The 22178-nt window shown below is 34.4% G+C and overlaps 1 protein-coding gene across 7 annotated transcripts; it reads left to right on the top strand.

The window, feature by feature from the left end:
* Positions 1-10238: 10238 nt before the first annotated feature.
* On the top strand, positions 10239-20617 carry LOC123192925 (F-box protein At3g54460). Of its 7 annotated transcripts, none has more exons than XR_006496977.1 (12): positions 10239-10885; positions 11903-14512; positions 14625-14838; positions 14937-15206; positions 15293-15352; positions 15441-15571; positions 16335-16449; positions 17187-17333; positions 19579-19693; positions 19780-19855; positions 20008-20131; positions 20254-20617. XR_006496977.1 is itself a non-coding variant. In XM_044605632.1 (9 exons), the coding sequence occupies exons 1-8, from the start codon at positions 10407-10409 to the stop codon at positions 17325-17327; spliced, it is 4020 nt and encodes a 1339-aa protein (XP_044461567.1). In that variant the 5' UTR covers positions 10239-10406; the 3' UTR covers positions 17328-17333; positions 18654-18952. The 7 variants fall into 7 exon arrangements, 1 of the variants encoding a protein (XP_044461567.1); XR_006496975.1 differs by having other exon boundaries at positions 19780-19909; XR_006496973.1 differs by having other exon boundaries at positions 19780-20131.
* Positions 20618-22178: the final 1561 nt, after the last annotated feature.

Below are 22178 nucleotides of genomic sequence, written 5' to 3'. Positions count from 1 at the left end.
CTTTCTGATCGTTTTTGTTTAATTAAATCTGTTTGATCTATCTATTGTTTACAATGCATTTTTCAAGATATAAAGACTACTGGCATTTTCTTTACAAACTATTAAGATATCCCTTCATCTTTGCTCAAATTTTGGTTTCAGACTTATCAGCCAAGAGATTTTCCTAACTATTGTTTATGATTATGATGAATTATGTAGTATGAACTTGGTGGTGGTTGATACCCCAGACCGCTATTACCCTCATCCGAATCGCACTACATGGCTAGCATTTGTGAAAGATAGCGGATGCAACGAGACGCTGGGCATGAAAAGCGTAATTTTATAAATTTTGTTTCAGGAATACTTTTCTATTCCAAAGTGGGTTAATTGTGTAAGTAGCTGTTATGTTACTTGTCCGGGTTCCTGAAGATAACCCAGATGACGTAGAACAACAAGGAACTGTTGGTCTGGGTATGTAAGTTCGGAAGTGGTTGAGTTATGGAAAACATTCAAGTATATTATTTTTTGGTAGGTCTGATAAAAAAAATCTTATTGTTTGACCTTGCTGCATATTTAGAAAGGTTCTGGACATGAGGTGTTTTCTTTAATGAGATACATGCCAACACCAATGATACTGCCGCCGTTACAAAAACTACATCAACCCCACAATTGGCACCGGCAATGGCACTTGAGTTTAGTTGAAATGCAACAGTTGTTGTAGAGGATATCTTTGAGTTTAGTTGGACTTGGCATGAAATTGTAGCAGTGGATTTTTCTTTCATTTTAGTTTTAGTTTTTTCAGTTCACATTTGCATTTGATTGATTCCCATTCTCTTGGTACTCTAAATAAAACTGGAGAGAAAACTTATTAAAGACTTCGAGACAATGGGAAATATCCTGTGATGATCATGTTCACATGCTTTCTGTATGAACATGATCTAGACTTCTGAGTTTTTGCCCATGGACATTACACTAACAACTCAAAGAAAAAAATGGAATCGGATGCATTTTCATTTTTCGCATGCGCTTGAAGCAACTCAAAATGAATCTCTCCAATAGTTCAGTAATAGGGGTGACCACACTGGACAGTATCTAAAGCAGAGCATACTCTGTTAACAATTAAATGTGATTAGTGTAAAGAAATATTCTAGGAGTATGGCTTAAAATATTTTGTTCTTAAATCGGAGATTCAAGTGGAACTACCATGCAGCACACTAGGATTAATGTTCTTCATACTAGAACGCTCGTTCTTCACCTGAAACACCTATTCTTGAATTCATATCATGTATTCACCTAGAACGTTTGTTCTAGAATTCAAATCACTATACTTGATGAATTGTGCCAAGTTTAGAATTTATTGTCATATATAAAACAATTTGTTTAGATTTACTTGAAGTGAGATGTCAGTTATATCAGAGACTCCAACTATATAAACCAAGATTCTCGGATTTTCTCGGACAAGGACTTCTTCTTCTTCACTTGAGAGCACTTAATATGTTTCCGAAGTTCTCTTACCAATCAAAGTTGCAATGGCTGTTCCAGAATTTGATCGTGCTCTTGGCTTTCTGATCTTCTTGTGTCAACTATCCCGCACCCCCTTTGCAATGACCCAAGAACGGCTCAGAATAGTAATGTCTCTTTCTCTTACATTCTTTCTTATCCTATATTCCTTTTCAATGGAGTTTGCTCTTACTGTACGGTGTTGAGCCATCAGGGTTTCCTTTCTCTGTCTGTGTTAATCTTTCTGTACCTATCCATATCATTATCAAGAAAAAAGTCTTTAAGGGCTTCAGAGTTTCTTGAAACTTGACTTGATCGTATGGATGTACCTTTCTTGTTGATCACAAAGTCTTACTTGTAAATTTATTTTGTATAAACTAAATAAAACTAAACAAAATTAATCAATCAATCCTAATTCTAGGATCTCCTCATAGGGCTAAATTCACAAGCATTTTCTTGATCGTTGATAATGTTTAGGGCTAACTTCACGCACATACAGGGAAGAGACAGAGATATTACCCATCCATGCACTACTTGCAGCGGAGCAACTTCGGTATGGCACAATCTACCCATGAACATTGGCAAAGAATGATCAAGTTTCTCAAGATCTTCGGAAGTATACTAAGTGCTCTAAAGTGAAGAACAAGAAAATCTTGCGGCAGTTCTTGCTTTCGGAAATTCAAGTGAGTACTCAATCTCAATCTACAGCCAATCTGATGAGATTATTAGTTCATAAACAGTGGAGAAAGTGAAAGAAGCGGGAAATTTGGGTAACTGCTGTTTTTTCTGTTATAACTGAAATCTGACTTTGAGTATAACTCAACAAGAGCAAAACGATGTATACACATTTTTGATATATAATTTATGTGTACAAATAATGTGTTATTATGTTATTGAATATTATTTTATTTTTAATTCAAAATCATTCGATTACAAATTGATACATTATCAATATATCCAAATTATGTATTAAAAATATAACATATAATTTTCTCCAACTATATAAGCCAACATTCTCAGATTTTCTCAGTGAAATTTCCGAGGTTCTCTTGTCAACCAAATTTGCAATGGCGGATACTATTCTTTCGGAATTTGATCGTGCTATCGGCTGTCCGATCTTCTTGTGTCAACTATGCCGTACCCACTTTGCAATGACCGGAGAAGGGCTCAAAATAGTAATGTCTCTTTCTCTTTCATACTCTCTTTTCCTATTCACTGGCGTTCGCTTATAATTTTCAGAAAGTTACTCCATGCAATCCGTACTATACAGTGTTTAACCATCAGGGTTTCCCTTCTCTGTCTGTGTTAATCTTTCTGTACCTATCATTATCAATATCAAGAAAAAAGTCTTAAGGGTTTCTGGGTTTCTTGAAACTTGTCTTGATCTTGTGGATGCACCTTTCTTGTCGATCATTAAGTCTTACTACCAGTAACCACAATTTCCCTTTCTTACTAAGAGAGAATGAGAATCAATCCAGTGCAAAAGTTAATTGAAACAACTAAAAATCTGAAATGAAAGAGGTTATTGTCAAGTTCTTGTCAAGAGGTTATTGACAATAGTATGCCAACTTCCAACTCAAGAAAACCTAAGTGCTCATTGGTGGTGGCTGTGGTGGTGGTAGGTTCGCATGTTGCAACACCGGCGGGTGCATTAGCATCGGCCTGCGTTTCATTAAAGAAAACACCTCATGACCGGTTCCATTCCAAATTTTCAGCAAGGTCATGCAATTAGATTTCCTCATCAGAAGTACAATAATATACTTGAATATCTTCCATGAATTAACAACTTCCACCAACTTACATATCCAGACCAACTTTTCTTACTCGGAATCCATAACCAGAATCTTTTTCACTTATCTAGAGAAGTAACATAACAATTAGCTTACAATATTCCTGTAAAGAAAAAAGAAGAAAACTAAGTAAAAAATTTTGCCGTTGCCATTTTAATGCCCAGCACCTATTTGCATCCTCTGCATTTCACATATGCTAGCCCGGATGAAGAAAATGGTGCCTAGGGGCTGAGCTACCAATTCAATACTACATAATTCATCAAAATTACCAAGCCAAGTTTAAGGTAATAAATCTGAAACCAAATTTTGAGTATGAGCGAAGGGATATCTCACCTCTCTGAGAAAAAAGATTCTCGGACTCACCAAATTCTTCAAATTGCATCGGAAACAATAGTTAGATTGAGTAGATTTTTTTATACATAACTGTGTATAGATATTATTACGGTATCCCCATTCCTGTGCCATCAAACAATTGCTTATCATAGAAAATTATTTGTTCCTTCAAAAGTGGTAATGGGCCTCTCACACTCCAAAAGCTAGCTCAATCCATGCCCAATTTAATTTGGGGATGCCTAACAATCCTCCCAACCAGGCAAGCCAGCCGGGGAGTAAAGACTTGACATTGATTAGTTAAGTAAGATTCCTACATTCAGTGAGAGGAAGCTAATGGTTCAAAATGATGCAGATTGTGCAGAGAAGCTCTGTGATATCCAGACGGTGATTAGAAGGTTTATATAAATTATAAGAAAGATCTAGTGAATAGCGACAGAAGGAAGGAAAGAGACAGAGAAATTACTGTTCTATATTCTCCTTGAGCTGTAGCAAAGTGAGTAAGGCATTGTACACACATGAAGATTGCGGGGCCTGAATCATAATTCTATCGCTCAAGATCGTTATTTGCCATTGCAACTTTGGTTGATAAAGATCTTCGGAACTTCAACAAGTCCTCTCAAGTGAAGAAGAAGAAGAAGAAGAGAATCTCTGAGAAAATCTTGCAGAAGTTAGGTGAGAATTCTAATTTCTACACAGTGACAATTTTTTTTATATGAATTGTTTTCGTAAATGTAAAATATATAATGCTCTGTTTTTCATTCAGTCCAGTATGGTCATAAATTGGGAAGTGGTGATCGGAATTATGAAAAGAGGTTATCTGAAGTTGAGATGTGGATCTCCAAAGAGATACGTGGTCGTAGCAGAGAGATTTGACCTCATAGTCCACCACTGATCTCGTATGGGATGCGAGAGCTTCACCCCCACGGTACCAACCACATGACTCTATGGATAAAATTTTCGTTAGACTAAGCAAATGTAGCTGGCAGCAGGTAGAAGAACAGCAGCTTTCGAAACACAGTTCGACCTATGGGCAAGAAAGGTTTGACCTCTTGAGACATGCGACGTATAAGTATACGTGTCAAGTGTGAAGTATTTGTCAACTAAAATTGGTTAATATTAAAGTGTGTATATAGGAGACATGTGGCATTGTGCCCTCTAATTATATTATCTAATTATATTATTCACTTTAATTGCACTAGTTCAAACTTAAACTTTAATTGGATATTATGTTTTCAATATAAGTTTAAGTTGAGTCCAAACTTGGATTGAACCCATCCCGACAATTTGGAGTATTGCTATGCAAACATCTGTCCATATGATTTTTTCCTTAGACAAAGGTAAAATATTGTACCCCATGATCATCACATCACATTTTTATGAAATCCAACTTGTATTCTTTATTTTAATTTTGTTTCTCTCACTGTATTTAATGAGTTTTCTCAGTATCAACTCCAACTCAATTTTTCAGATCTCTGCAGCCATTGATGACACTGGTTACGGTGGTGGCAAGCGTTCTTGGTCCGGCAGCTACCATGGCGTTGGTAAGTGCTCCATTACAGAAAACACTAGGCAACCAATGCTATGTGCACCCAGTCTTAAATATCAAATTGGATATCCAGATAAGATGATATGCCACATATCATCCAATAACATAATGACACATCATCTCGGTATTTAATTAAATACTCAAAATTGGATGTACATGGTGTTATTAATTCCCGAGACTACTTCCAAAAACTTATATATACAGAACAATTTTTCCTAGTCAGAATCCATAAGCGGGATCTTTTTCATAAACCTGGACAAGTCACATATCTATCAGCTTACAAGATTTGAACTCTCTCTGGAAAACTTTATGAAAAAATATTACCACTTTCATGCCTAGCACCACGTTGCATCTTCTGCGTTCCACATCTGCTAGCGTTAAACAAAAGATATCATGACCATTTAAAAGCTGCAGAAAGGCTCTACAATAAGACTTTTCTATCAGATTCAGAAGCCAACAGAAGTAAAAAAATACATACAAACTTGAATCATAATCAAATCGCTCAAGATCGTTATTTGCCATTGCAACTTTGGTTGTTTCTAAGCAAATTATTTTTAATATGATCTGTTTTCATAAATGTAAAACATAACATGCTCTGTTTTTCATTCTGTCCAGTGTGGCCACAAATTGGGAAGTGGTGATCCGAATTCTGGACGGGAGTGATCAAAATTCTGAAAGGGAGAATTTGAAATGTGGATTTCCAAGTAAATATGTGGTCGTAACAAGAGATTAGTCCTCGTAGTCCACCACTAATCTCGTATAGGATGCAAGAGTTTCACCCCTACTGTACAAACCTCATAACTCCATGGATATATAAGGGGAGTGTTGCAAAGTAGAGAGCAAAAACAAATACCTTCTTCATTTACAATTTCTTGTTATTGAAATTGCCAAAAAAGGGTGGTAATGTTCTTTGTACGCAACATTGTTCACCACTGCAATGATATTGTTTACTCCGTTGGTAGACCTTTAGTATGGTTTTGCGCATTAATTTGGACAAGCTCAAACTAGACATTATGTTTTCAATCCGAGCCTAGACTTGGATCGAATTCATCCGTACATATTAGAGCATTATCATATTACTATACAAATATTTTTCTATATGATTTTTTTCTTTGACAAAGGTAAAATATTATACTCCACGATCATCACATTACAGTTTTTATGAAATCCAACTTGTGTTCTTTATTTTAATTTCGTTTCTCTCAAATGTATTGAATAAGTTTTCTAAATGCTAACTCCAACTCAACTTTTCGGACAGCCTCTGCAACCATTGATAGCGCTTGTTATGGTCATGGCAAGCGTTCTTGATTCAGCATCGCCCTAGCATTGGCAAGCATTGCATTATAGAAAGCATGTGAAAACCAATTGTCACAACACTATGCGTGTTGACACCAATTCGTCTGGAATCTTTGAAGACAATGTTTTCGTCGATTTCAGATTACTCTTCCTCATACTAGAGAGATGGTGGTTGGTGTGTGGGTTCAAGAATTGTTGTCGGTGGTCAGAGATAGTAAAAAAATAAACCCTAGGTTTTAGGGGGAAAATATTACTTTTCAAAGTTAGAAAACTTTAGATAAAAATGAAATTATTAGTTTTTAAAACCTAGGATGGAAAATTTAATGAAATTTATATTTTTTTAATATTATTGGTAAAATAACGATTTTCTTTTTATCTCTAACAAAAAATTTTAACAAAAGTTAACGTATAAGTGAGACTATGGTTTTATCAAAGGCCAAAGGATTATTTCCCACCCAAACTATGTTGAATTCTCAAAGTTCTCTTTGTTAACTTTGAAAATACCATTTACTTACCCATGATTGATTAAATTTAACGGAAACTTAACCCCTGAATATTTAATCTCATTTTTCCCCCTAAAAGTTTAAAACCTAACAATTTATCCCCTAAGCCAAGTTTGAAAAGATCACATTTCCCCCCTAGGGTTTAGTTTCAAAACTTATTCAGTCTTTCTAGCGCCATTGCTGGCCGTTTCTCTCTCCCAACGGTTTCCCTTCCTTTGACGGCCCACCTCAACTCCACCCCAACCCATCCGACACCGAGAGACGTCGTTTGGAAAGAGAAATCATCTTTCCAAACGATGAAGACGAGATCTCATCTTCCTAGACGACATCGCTTGATGTCGAATGGGTTGGGGTGGAGTTGAGGTGGGCCGTCAGAGGAAGGGAAACCATCGGGAGGGAGAGACGGTGGACGATAGCATCGGAGAGACTAAACGCGTTTTGAAACTAAATCCTATGGAGGCAATGTGATTTTTTAAAACTTGGTTTAGGGAAGAAAAGTTAGTTTTTTAAATTTAGGGGGGAAATAAAATCATATTTAAGTTTATTTTTAATATCAAATATAAAATGATAATTTTACTCTTAAAATTAATATATTTAAATGGTTATAGGTGGGTAAATGTAATTTTCAAAATTAACAGGAGAAACTTTGAGAATTCAGCATAGTTTGGGTGAAAAATAGTCCTTTGGCCTTTTTCAAACCTTATAGATGTATTGTCTTACAATCAAACTTGGGTGGAACATAGTTCTTTGGCCTATTTGAAATTAAGATACGTTGAATAATCAAGGACGGTGATTTGTAATATACATATATATGTGCGCCTTGGTTTCCTATGATTTGCTTGATTTAGACTTGCCCGACACATAGTTTCAAGAAAAAGGTTTTTATATGCCCTAGCTTTCTACAAGTAGATGATGTAAGTGCTCTCAGAGTCATTTGAGAGTAGTCCAGACCGGTTGTATTATCAGATCGTATTTGTATCGTTTTAATTCAAGTTTTATATTAAAGATTTTTAACTCTGATTAGATTAAAATTAAAATTATGTTAACTTTTTTTAACCTTAATTTAACTCTTTAATATTTGGTTGACTTGACCTGACCTAAATTAATATAAAATTATCTATTGTGTTCACTTTCTAAAACGTTTTTACTGTTTTAATGTATTCACGAAATTACCCCATCCTACTATTAGCAAAATATATAATATAAATTTCATCTTATTTACAAATTGTCTAAAAATTACATATTAAAATCTTTAAAATCTTTAAAATCATCAATAATCCAATTAACCAAATCACATTCTTATTACTTGATAATAAAATAAAATATTTGAAAAAATTAAAAATAATATTAGTAATTGCAATTAATAAATATTTAATTATATACAATATATAAAAATTTCATCTGCTGTTGATATTATCTTTCAATATTTCTATAATTTACCAATAAAACTATGTGTTCATATTTTTGGTATACAATTTAGACACAAAGATGATGCATTATCATGTAATTAATTTTAAATTAAAGATAAAGTAATACTCAATCATATGATAACATATAATTTGTGTACTCAAATTATATATAAAAAATATGTACACATAACATGGTTCGTAATTTATCCATAATGAATTTTATTAAAGTAATATTTCTTTAAAACATTTGAATTAATTCGTATTATGTTAGATTACTTTCGTGTGAATCTTAACACTAACTAATTTAATTTTATATCGTATGGAATTGATCGAAATAAATTTCGTTTCAAAAAAACTTAATGCTAATCTAATTTTTTTTCACATCATATTGAAAATTGTCAGTTTTATTTGAAAGAATGACTGAATAGTTGTTATCTTTTGGCAAGAAATTGATGGCTCCTTCCAACGGCGTGACTTGGGTTATAAAGGGTTGCGGCTACAAGATAAAGATGTGTGTTCAAGTCTCTTGATAATATACTAAGAGAATATTTTTGATTGCCCTGATCTAGTCTATATGATCCACTGGTTCTGTTAAAAATAAAATAATTTGATTCTACTAGATTTTTTTGTTAAATAAAAAAAAAGAAAAGGAAAAGTAAAGTTTCTTTTGAAAAAGGGAAAATTGATGGTTAGGCAATTCCAAATCATTCCAGCCAATGGCCCATTGTTACTTTCAACAGAGTTGTTGACGGGCACCCAATAGCACTTACATCATCTATGCTCCTGTTTTCTATTGTCTGTGTTCTTGCTACAATTTTTTAATATTAAAAAAAAAAAAGAACCGCGTATGTATCTTTTTATATTTTCACGTTTCAGTTTCCGAGGCCAAAGGATTAATTCCCACCCAAGGTTAGGTACAATCCCAACTCATATATTTCAACTTTGGAAAACTTAAATATTTGTCTATTATTCAAATTATATTAAAATTTTATGTCAATAGTATAGGTTTAATGTTATTTAATAAGTAATATTAAAAATAAAATATATCTTATTTTCACTCTCTTGGTTTTAGAAAATAATAATTTTTCTAAAAAACTTAAGTTTCAAAAAATTACTTATTTTCTCTTAGAGTTTTCTTTTTATCTTCATCTCTATCGGAGATCGAAATTCATCGACATCTTTGTTATTTTAGTGAAGATTGGCTCGGTCTCTCTCTTCTAGAGCTCTCTTCATCTTTTATCGACAACTTCATCTTTGTCTGATTTTTAACATATTGAAAAAATCAAAGATTGGTTCATCATTGATTTTGTCTGTTGCTTGTGTCGTCATTTGACAATGAACCCTCTCCATAGCTCTTTTCATTTTAGCAGTTGACAATGAATGAGGTCCAACGAAGAAGTCTCCTGATGGTGGTCAAAGACGAATGAGATTCTTAGACTTTCGATTGATATTCGTCTTAGTCCTACGAATTGGTCCTTCTATTGTCGAGAGTGACAGTGCACACTAAAGAAAGGTGGCCAGTCTTGGAGAAGGCTATCAAAGTAGATTTTGTCATCAGAAAATAAGATGGTTTTCAAGTTAACTTTAGTAGGAGAAATTGTTACTTTTCAAATTTTGAACATGAGAGAATTGCGAGATTTTAAAATTGAAATAGAAAAATATGATAAAATTTTAATTTTTAAAATTTTGTTATTAAATAATGGATTTACCCTTAATTTTAATTGAGGATTTTAACAAAATTTTGTTTATGGGTAAAATTTTAGGTTTTTGAAAGTTGGAAGTATGAATTGGTATTACACCTAACCTTGGGTGGGACCAAGTACTTTTGGCCTCATCTTAATGACCATGATTTGCAGTGACGGTATCTAAATTGATGCAAGCATTGACAATCACCCAATAACATCACTACCAATCGCGTGATCGTCAAGGCATAACTGAAACGTGAGAGGAACGGTATCGTAACCACCTAAACTATTACGACGAATCCTTCCTCTCTCTTCGGTGCGCTTTCTTCATTGTCGATCTTCCAAACCCTAATTTCGTCAATCTAATGGACCAGACGTCGTTTTCTGACCACAAGCTCTGCGGTTACCTCTGTGCAGTTCTCACGGTTAATCCCCCTCATTCGAATCTCAGCCAAACCCTACATTTCAACACTCCATGTTATATCTTCACTGGCGGATCTGAAACCGGTTTCAGATCCGAAAGCGGCGTCGCTTTGTCCCCAGTTTACACTAGACCTCGCGAGAACTGCGCCGTCTCGAAGGAAAATTTGAGTGCAGGTACGAAACGGAGGCTGAGGAGGATGGGATTGGTTAACGGGAGCATTAGTGTGGTGCACCAGCTGCAGTCGTTGGTTAATCAGAAGTGTGTGAAGATTGACGCGCGAGTGATTCGCGTGGAGATTGGGGAACATGGGGAAGCCAGAGCTGTGGTGCTTGTGGATGTTTATTTGCCGATTGCTGTGTGGTCCGGTTGGCAGTTTCCGAAGTTCGGCTCCGTTGCTGGTGCTATGTTCAGACATTTGAGGTACATTCTCCAATACTACGGTTGCTGTCAACGGCCGGTAACCTTACTATGAGCCAGTACCGTAGTATCGGGAATATTTTCGCCCCAAATTTAAATTTATAAACTTAAATCAATGGTTTCTATTTTTCTTTATTCGATTAAACATTAATCTATTAATTTGATCTCCGTGGGCATCAACAAGACCTCAATCACCTCGCTGTAGCCCCATCCTTTCTTGGGAGATTGATACATTATTCTTCTAAATGTGTGCCATATGAAATTTGTAACCTACACAAAAAATCTTCTTAACTATTCCTGGTGATGCATCGTTACATAATTCCTAGATTGCCAATTTGGTTGAACCAGTGCTATTAGGACTTCATTTATGGGTTTACCTTTTATCTATAATAATAATGTAGGACTTCATATATTTGATATCTTCATATTTAAGTATGGTCAGGCTATATCAACTTAATTTTTGACTTGAATTGGTGAAACTAATTTTCAACCTTTGATTTGCCTTTATCTAACGTTTGTGAATGGGTAGTAAAAGTAGTTATTTTAAGTGTCAGCTTATTACCTTTGAAACCCTTAGATCATGATATATATTTGGCTATTAATTATTATTTCAAATTGTTTCTTATCAAAAAAGGAAAAAAAAAATTAGTGTTTTGAATTTAGTAAAAAATTTAAGTGACAATTGCCTGACCTTGTACGTATTTATCACTTGAGATATAGAGCTTTAACCGATATGGTGCAACTTTACTTGTATAGAAAATTTACTTTAAATTGCTATTTTCCCCCTACCAAATTTACAATTACAGTTTTCAATGTCCAGGTTGTACTTTTGCTAGTCCTGGTTGTATTTTTGCCACAATGCTCTTGAAATTTAATCTAGCAGTTACATTATTGTTTTCTATTTGCTGACTCCTTTAATTATATTAGTTATTTTGTTATCTTGTAAAAAAAGTGACAGTTTGTCTTTCTACTTTGCATTAGTTTTATCTGCCTTGCTAATGCAATTTAAGTAATCTGCAGTTGTGATTGGGCACATAGAAAGACAATGCTTTCTGATGGTGGTGGATACTGTAAAGATTCAAATGGAAGTACAATTTGGAATATTTCTGATTGCCATGTTCTCCACTGCAGTTTGCACTGTGGTGCCCCTAATTCCTCTAAGAAAAAGCTTTTTGAACTGCATGAAGTTTTTAAGAGCTTGCCTACTGTATTAAATCAGGGTAAGCTTGATTCTTCTAGAATAAAGCCAGAGTATGATTCTTGCAGCTCTGGCATGTCAGATGTGACAGATGATATTCTTTTTTCTATACTAACTCGGCTTGGTCCAATGGACCTGGTCAAGGTTGCTGCAACTTGTCGTCATTTAAGAACCTTGGCTGCATCAATTATGCCTTGTATGAAACTCAGGCTTTATCCTCATCAGCAGGCTGCAGTTGAATGGATGTTGCACCGGGAGCGGAATTCTGAAGTTCTCCACCATCCTCTGTACATGGATTTCTTGACTGAAGATGGGTTTCCTTTCTATGTTAATACTGTTTCTGGTACTATTGTTACTGGGTTGGTCCCCACTATTAGAGACTTTCGTGGGGGAATGTTCTGTGATGAACCTGGACTAGGTAAGACTATAACTGCTCTATCTCTTATTCTGAAGACCCAAGGAACACTGGCTGATCCTCCGGATGGAGTTCAAATTTTCTGGTGCACTCATAATGGTGACCAGAGGTGTGGCTATTATGACCTTAGTGGTGATAAATCCACCTGTAACAATATCTTTGTAGAGAAAAGACTAGTGTATCCAAATGCTAGTCGGAGACAATTATCTTTAGATAAATTTAGTCCCGTCGAAGATCTGAAGTGCTCGTTCCCCAAAAGAGCTAGGTTGATGGATCCAGGTGAGCTAATTGAGGGAGTTGGCTCTTTTCCTGGCATAGGAATGATTTCACCATCAGATACAAGCTCTGAACCTGCTTCACCTTTATTTAGGTGCACAAGGAGCTTGGGTCGAATAAGGAAGAACCTTTTTCATGCTGATGATTTAGAGTCTAGTTATTCTAACTATGGCAAAACTAAAACAAAGTCATCCACAAAGAATCGTTCTAATGACTCTAACCATGTCTTTCAGAAATCTCAAATTGGTTTATCATATATAGTGTCAAACAATTGCAATAGGACTGACAAGGCTACTGCCGACCATTTTGTATCCAATGAAACTTGGGTTCAGTGTGATGCCTGTCACAAGTGGAGAAAGGTTGTAGATGCTAGTGTAACTGAAGCTACATCAGCTTGGTTTTGTAGTATGAACACAGACCTTGCGCATCAGAGTTGCAGGGATCCAGAAGAAACTTGGGATAATTGTCAGTCTATTACATACTTGCCAGGATTTCACATTAAGGGAACTGCTAGTGGAACAAAGCAAAATGTGTCTTTTTTTATCAGTGTGCTAAAGGAACATTATGCCCTGATAAATTCTAAAACAAAGAAAGCATTAACTTGGTTAACTAAACTTTCTCCAGAGAATCTTGCTCAAATGGAAACAATTGGTTTAACAAGTCCAATTTTAGGTGAGGGAGATGGCCAAGGGTTCCGAAAAATATTTCAAGCATTTGGTCTTGTGAGAAGACTGGAAAAGGGTACTAGTAGGTGGTATTATCCACGGACTCTTGATAACTTGGCCTTTGATTTGGATGCTCTCAGAATTGCTCTGTGTCAACCACTAGATTCGGTCAGGTTGTATTTATCAAGGGCAACTTTAGTAGTTGTTCCTTCTTATTTAGTTGACCACTGGAAAACCCAAATCCAGAAACATGTCAGAGCTGGACAGTTGCGGCTTTTTGTTTGGACTGATCATAAAAAGCCTTCTGCTCACAGTCTGGCTTGGGACTATGATATTGTTATCACTACCTTTAACCGTTTAAGTGCAGAATGGGGCCCCCGCAAGAAAAGTCCAATGATGCAAGTGCATTGGCTTAGGGTCATGTTAGATGAAGGACACACCCTTGGTTCAAGTCTTAACTTGACAAACAAATTGCAAATGGCTGTTTCATTGGCTGCTTCAAATCGTTGGCTATTAACTGGAACCCCTACTCCAAACACTCCAAATAGTCAGTTGTCTCATCTTCAACCAATGCTGAAGTTTCTTCATGAAGAAGCATATGGAAATGATCATAAGGCATGGGAGACTGGCATTCTTAGGCCATTTGAGCTAGAGATGGAAGGGGGTCGATCACGTTTATTGCAGTTGCTCCGTAGGTGCATGATTAGCGCTAGAAAGATAGATTTGCAAACCATTCCACCATGCATCAAGGTGGTAACATTTCTGGATTTTAATGAGGAGCATGCAAAAAGTTATAATGAACTGGTAGTTACAGTACGGCGCAATATATTAATGGCTGACTGGAATGATCCTTCCCATGTTGAAAGTTTACTGAATCCTAAGCAGTGGAAATTTCGAACTACTACTATTAGGAATGTCAGGTTATCATGCTGTGTAGCCGGACATATTAAAGTAACAGATGCTGGTGAGGATATTCAAGAAACAATGGATATTCTAGTTGAAAGTGGTCTTGATCCTGCTTCAGAGGAATATGCTTTCATTAAATATAATCTCCTATATGGAGGCAACTGTCACAGGTAACAATTTGCTGATGATTTTTTCTTTTAAAACTTGTAACTACTAAATTTATGTTAAGTTGCTTGATTTCACATCAAAGAAATTGACTTTACCCCTATTCTTATGAGTTAGGTGCAAGGAATGGTGCCGTCTACCTGTCATTACCCCCTGTAGGCATATTTTGTGCCTTGGATGTGTTGCATTGGACAGTGAAAGGTGTACCTTTCCTGGCTGTGGTAACTTATATGAAATGCAGTCTCCTGAAATATTAACCCGCCCTGAAAACCCCAACCCAAAGTGGCCTGTCCCAAAAGATCTTATTGAATTACAACCTTCGTATAGGCAGGTAGGCCTTCATCAAAGTGGAATATCTGTCGTCTTTTTACATACTTACATGTAAATAATGTTTACTTTTGCATGCTTTTGGCTTTTATTTATATTTAGGATGACTGGAATCCTGATTGGCAATCAACGTCCAGCAGTAAAGTTGCTTATCTGATAGAGAAGTTGAAGGCATTACAGGAGGTTGATATGAATGAAGATAATGGCATCAGCCATGCCAAGGAACTAGTTTGTCCACCTCAGAAGAGCAATTTGAGCGAATTGTCAGAGCAAAATTGCTATAGACCGAGTCTGGAGTCTTACAAGTCACTACCAGAGAAGGTTATAATCTTTTCTCAGTTTCTGGAGCATATACATGTGATCGAGCAGCAGGTAGCTACTTTATCATTGTTTTGACATGTCTTTTTGTGGTTATTTTATGCAAATAATGGATTATGAACTGCTTACCTGTTTGACAGTTAACAATTGCTGGCATCAAATTTGCTGGTATGTATAGTCCAATGCACTCTAGCAACAAGGTACTTTTCTTCATTAAGTTTTTTCCAGATAAATTATTTCTTAAATTTTTCTTCTCATGCTTCAATTTAATTAACTAAAATCATTCAGATTAAGTCACTGGCGACATTCCAGCATGATTATAGCTGTCTGGCTCTTTTAATGGATGGAAGTGCTGCATTGGGTCTTGATTTGAGCTTTGTAACTCATGTGTTTTTAATGGAACCAATCTGGGACAGAAGGTAATGTTATTTGATTATAATTTGATATAAAATTCTTTTTAGAAGGGGAAAAATAACATTTTTGGGTGAGCCCTAGTTCTTGGTTTTTAGTTTTCTTGAAATGTTTCATCCTGCCTAAATTTTTAGGCCGTGTTTGTGCTTACTTAATGAATGTTGTGCTTTTGTGCTTAATGAATTATAAAATAAGTGTTCATTTTCAATTATGCCGAAAACAAACTTTTGTTATTGCTTTATCTGTGAAATGTGAAAGATCTGAAAAAACTACTTTTATCATTCCGTCTGTAACTGTTATTATGACAACCTTTAAATGTGTGTTCCACCTGTGCACTGATACCAAATGCAAAAATCTTTTAATGATAATTGATAATATTTTAGTTTGTGGTGGATCCTTTAAATCGTACAAATAGTAATTAAGAATAATTGATGATTAGTTTATTCAATATTTTCAAACTATGATCCCAAACACTTTTTCAAATCTTGAAAGTACAAAATTTAATTCCCTTTTTTCATTGTAACGTGTTTTCAAAAAATGAAATGAATTTGTAACCAAAGGCTTGCTTAGTTATGTTTCTCATCAATTTTTATTTGAAGTACCATGCCATTTTCCTTGGGCCCCCTTCTTCCATCTATTATGAGAATATTCAAGAAAAAAATGTCTTGGTGCCATGATTTTTTTATAAAATAGTATTTATGAAATTATGTCAAACATCGTTTTTCTAACTAAAGTAGTGTAAATTATTTTTCTTTGTTGAAACTTTATCAGCATGGAAGAGCAAGTCATTAGTCGTGCTCATCGGATGGGTGCTACTCGTCCAATTCATGTTGAAACTCTAGCAATGCGTGGTACAATTGAAGAGCAAATGCTGGAATTCTTGCAGGTGTAGCTTTCACTGAAAATTATAATTTAATTTTTAAAACATTAGCAATTTTACATTGGCATGGAGAGCTTCCTAATCTTGATTAAGAACATGTTAAAGAAATGAATAACTATAGAATTCGCATACCAAGTAATTGTTCATATATTGAGAATTGCATTTTATGGAAATGTTTCACATTTCATATCATATGTCAACAAATAGGAGATTCCTTCCATCTTTAATATTTACTACAGGTTTTTTGAGCTGGTTAGATCCTCCTCTACATGATCTTTATGGCACAAAAATTTGTGCACTTTCTGGGAGATAGAGATGTGATACGAATCTTAGGAGAACCACACCTCAAAAGCTAACTATTGAAATGGAAGAGCCCAAGGCCATATAAATCCCACACTAGTCGCCTATACTTTCCAATGTGGGATCCAAGTCCCCTACCTTGCACTTGGGATCCTAACAAGATGCAAGGTTAAGCTATCCACAAAGCACCTATCTTGTCAATTATTTGACCAGAATGCAAAACTGAAAGATACTAATGATTTGATTTTGAATCACTAGCCATTTTATGTGAACCATGTACTGTCTGAATGGATTCTTTTTTAAAATTTCTTTTTCAGTTTTGCATCTTTCTGTAAGATCAAAGTTTGTTAATGCATTTAATATTATGGTTCTTTCATGCAGATCATTGTACTAGACCACTACATTTTGGTCTTTTGTTAACAGTTGGCTTCTTTTTACTGTAGGATACTGATAAGTGTAGAAGATTCTTGAAAGAGGATTTTGGAAAACCTGATCGTGAAGGGACACGGTCTCATCGTACACTTCATGATTTAGCTGAGAGCAATTATTTAGCTCAGCTTAGTTTTGTGCGAACAAATTCATAAACAAAGGTATACATGTTTTGCCTCACATTATGTAATTGGCTGTAATCCATGCTTCATAACTTTTAGCTGTTTGCATTTTAATATGGCTGTTAATATTAATATGGTACACAATTTTTTCTTTACTCTTACCCATTCACATCCAAACCAACCTAGATGCAGACATTATTCTATCCAAAAAGTAGGTCCTATAACCTGCACAGCCAAATACCTATGTGTCATCATGGTCATATGTAGGGATACAAAGATATTAACCATGATGTTTGAAATAATGTGTGGTTAATAGCATAGTTATATGCAGTTGGCATACATGAAAAATAGAAATTGGATTAATGTTATAAAGAATCCACTAAATGTGTTATTGTGGTCTTTGTTACATTACCTAAGAAGAATGAGGAACTCAACTGTGTTGTAGATGGAAAACAAGGAGAAAACAATTTTAACTCTAAGCCTAGTGTGTGGATAAGTTGTATATCAATATAGTAGAGCTTTTTAACATACCGGGTATCCTGGATGTTATAAATGAGATAAGGTAATTTTTTTTATCCAGAATTAATAATTGCCATTCAATATGGAAGTAATAGCGCTATTGTACTGAAGTTGAAGATTATACTAACACTTAATTTCTAATATTGTAAAAGCATAACAAAATAGGAGTTTCATTGGCAAATATAGGTCATTTGTTTCTAGAGCTGGCTCAATTCACTTGGAGTAAATCAATGGTGGTCAAACATGATAACAATTCCTGAAAGCACATGTAGAAGGCTAGAAAGGAGCTTACAAACTCACATGTGTGTATTAGATACGTTAGGCTTGGACTTAAACTTTGTGTTAGTTAGGTTGTATCAGCTTTTAAGAGTTAAATATTGTGAAATTGAAAATTGAAAAAGGAAAATTGAAAGTGGGAGAATGGTGGCTAGCTTTTTCACTTGATCTCTGAGGTGCGTTTATTGGCATCTAAAGGTGTTCAAAACTAGTTAACTGAACCGATTTGACAATATTTTGAACAGAATCAAATTTTGGTTTGGAGAAAATCATAAACCAAAATTAAATTGGTTTAGAGATTAATTGGTTTTGAACCGAATTTTAGAGAGTTAACCTACTTTATTATAATTTTTTGTTTAATTTTTTAAAATTGGTTTGGTTCAGTTAACCGATTTTAAAAAGTAAACAAACTGAAAAATAAATTTTGTTACATTTGTAATCGGTATCCAAACTGGTTTTCCAATAACTTATTTTTCAATTCAGATATTGGTTCAATGCAGTTATCGAATAATTTTGAACATCCTTATTGGTATCTTTTAAATAAGACTATTTTTTGGTGAGCAGAAGTTAATGTCTTGTGAGAACAAGTAAAGGAAGAGATCTTGGGTTGTGGTCTCTCATGAAGTGGCCAAAAAGTGTATCAAATGCTTCTTCATTGCTTTCCTACAAGTTTTCAGAAAGAGAGTAGACTGCATTGATAGGGAAAGGGAGATAAAGGGATATTGAGAAGGGTGGCTGACTCAATTGTTAACTCCCTGAAATTTAGCTAGAATTGTCAGTCAATGTTCTCTGATTCTCAGTCAACCAAACTATTGTAAGATAGATCAATATGACCCAATTCTGGTGGTTTTGTTAGCTGCCAGTTAAGGAAAATTATAATATTTTCCAGCTACCTTAACAGGTTTATAATATCTTGTTATTTGTCTATCTAAATGACTTATTATTTTCCCTATGGATCACTTTGAACTGCCTCAAAGGAAAATAAGCTTGATATGTTTTGCTTTTAAAAGGATTTTGGAATATACTAAATCATGTACTGCATCATTATTTGTGCTCCTACTACAAAATTTCCCTTTTTAAAATAGCTTTGTTAGGATTCTAAGTACAAGGTATGAGAGTTGGATCCCACATTGGAAAGTTTGAGCTTCTAATGTGGGGTTTGAATGGGTTTGAGCTCCCAATCTCAACAGTTGGCTTTTGAAGTGTGGTTTTCCCAAAGGTTCAGTACTAAGTACTTTTGCCTGATTTAAAGTCTTGTATAGAATGTTTGAAGAGTAACATGTATGTGCAAATTGTAATTTTAGCTGAGCTATTCTTTAGATTAGTTTGGGTATTCACAATGAACTGGCTCAAGAAACCTTTTAAACTTATGTACCAACTTTACTCTTTTCCCTGAAAATTCAATTTGCTAATTTGTCGTCAATTCATTTATTTCCTTCTTGTTTTATTTATCTGTTTATACTGGTAATTTTTTTTCTTTGTCTTGAAGTTGGAATTAAATTGAAGTTGAAGGGAGGGAGCGTTCAGTTCAAGTTCCAAGTTTCAGGAGTACTTAGATTAAATCTGGGTTGGTGGTACTAATCTTGAATGAATTGGCTTATTATGTAAGTTTGGATGTGTGCTTAAATTCTTTACATCTGTTTGTTAAAAATGCCAATGTATCTGATGCTGAGCTGCTATTTTGGTACAGTTTCTGATCCCGGTCATGTCTGCTGATTACACATATGATTGATGGTTCGCGTAGTGGATCCCCCCCCCCCTTGAAGGTAAACATTTAGTGTCACGTTTATCCTCTTAAGCGGGTTTTCTGTTGAAATCAGGTAAATGAATATTCATGCCAAATTCCAGCCATGGTGCCTTAATTAATTGAAAAAAAATTGGCTGGTTTTACGACACTAAATGTTTCCTTTGCTGCCAGAGAAATTTTAGAAACTCAACTTCTGGGAGAGATGTTTGCATATCAGTTTTGCTGGTTATGCTTAGTGGATATGGGAGCCTGGCAGTTGGTTGATTTGCCAGCGTCATTTAAGCATATTGCAACGGTAATTAACATAATTTGTCATCAATTAATTTAGATTTGAAAATTGAAATATATAAAATTATTTTTATTCCTGATCTATTTAGCCTTGTTTTGTAAGTGACAATTATTGGAACACATTTGCAGATAAGAGAATTCATTGTAGGAGAACTATGTTATCATACAATGGTTCAGCACGATGTCTCTATGGGATTGTTCAAAGTACATGAAATTCAAAAAAGACTTGAAAAAGAGGAATGGTATTCGACCAAGATCCATATTGTTAAAATAATGCAAGTTCTTGTCAAACTGAATGACCTTCTAAAAAGGAATGCTACTATCCAAATTGACAAGGGAGTTATTGTTGTATTATAGGATAGGTAAGCAAATATTCAAGAAACCCTTCTCAAGGAAAAATAAGGCTAGATTACCTAAGAAATTCTATCATTGAATATTTATATATATTTTCACCTGTTTAATCACTAAAAATTATAGAAAAATATTTTGTAGATGTCCTGTCATAAATCAACACACTTTGGAATCAATGAAATCCACTAACACCGTTGTTTGTGTAAAGAACTTTGCTTGAAGTAATCATAGTTGTTCTTGTGTTATTTGGTAATGTAATTGTCTATTCAAAAACTCAAGGCATCGAGCGGCTATTGAGGTTTTTTCCAAACTTCTGTCTGTTAACGTTTGCTAGACACGTGCTTTTTGATGCAAGTTGTTCCAGAATTATAGTGATAGAGAAAGAAGAAACACACACACACAGAAAATAAGGAAGAACAGAGAGGAAATTCACACAATTGTTGTGACCTATTTTTATTTCAAAGTTTTCCCAGCGTCTGCTTATATCTCCTGCCTAATGAAAAACGTTGCCGTATTGATTAAATGTCAAATTACAAAATAGCCATCAAGGCTCTTTAAAAGACATCTCAACTCTTGTTTATTAAACAATCTGACACTATATTGCATAACAGCTTCCATGCCAACTCAAACGGTTTACTCTGCATCACTTTTCTATAACAGGTAATGTTTTTTCCTCTCGTATGATTGAGGCACCCATCTTTTCAAGGCGTTTAAAAAAAACCGTGGAATTTGAGTTTTCGTGAGATGTTGCTAAATTAAATGAATTCAAATTATACTTTTAATATATTAAGATAAAACATTTAAATTATTTAATATAATGCATATAGATTTAATTATTGAATTCGAGTTTAGGTTTAGGTTTGATTAGATTAAAAGAAAAGGAAAAAGGTAATTTTTGACTAAAAATTAAAAAAAAAATCCTTTGATATAAGGTCAACATGTAAATAGTGATTTACTGACAAATAAAATTGATTTAAGATCGTGAGTATTCATAGTTTTATCTTACCCAAAATAGGATAGAAAATATAGATAGGGATGACGAGGAGAGATAGAGAGAGGATCTTAATCTTTGTCCCTGTTTTTGTAGAGGATATTAATCCTCATCTTTATTACGGGGGGTGAAAATGATTTCTTATCACCTTTTTGTAAAAAAAAAAGAATTCTCTCTCTTTCCTATTAGGAAAAAATCCTCTCTTTATGCTCGTAAGAAAAAATCATTTTCTTATACCTTCTAAATATAATATAAATACATTAAATAATAAAATTAAGTAAATTTAAAATCAATTTACTATTTCAAATGTCACAGATATAACATATTAATCACTTTAATATGTATAACAAAAACTTAAATAAATTTGAAAAATATAAATAATTTAAAACTATAAAGATATATTAGTGTTTTAAGTAAATATATTAATAAAAGAGACATGAACGGGGCGGAAAGAAAAATGGGCAGATTGGGGAGGAGACACATATATCCTTGTTTGTGATTGCAGAGATTTTTCTCATCCCTGTCTTTGTCCCCTTTCCCGTTTCTATAGAAGAATTTTCTCCTTGTTAAGATTGAAACTCCTAAAATCAGATCAAAATTATTATCTCTAGATACAATAGACTTTGGCTATTATTCATATAAAATTAAGACTTTTTAGACCCATACCCATTTTAGCAATTCCTGTTGTGACTTAGTCCATGCATACCCATTC

The sequence above is a fragment of the Mangifera indica genome, chromosome 12 (assembly GCF_011075055.1).
Source record: "Mangifera indica cultivar Alphonso chromosome 12, CATAS_Mindica_2.1, whole genome shotgun sequence".
NCBI lineage: Eukaryota > Viridiplantae > Streptophyta > Magnoliopsida > Sapindales > Anacardiaceae > Mangifera > Mangifera indica.
This window is presented reverse-complemented; position numbering and strand designations above follow the sequence as displayed.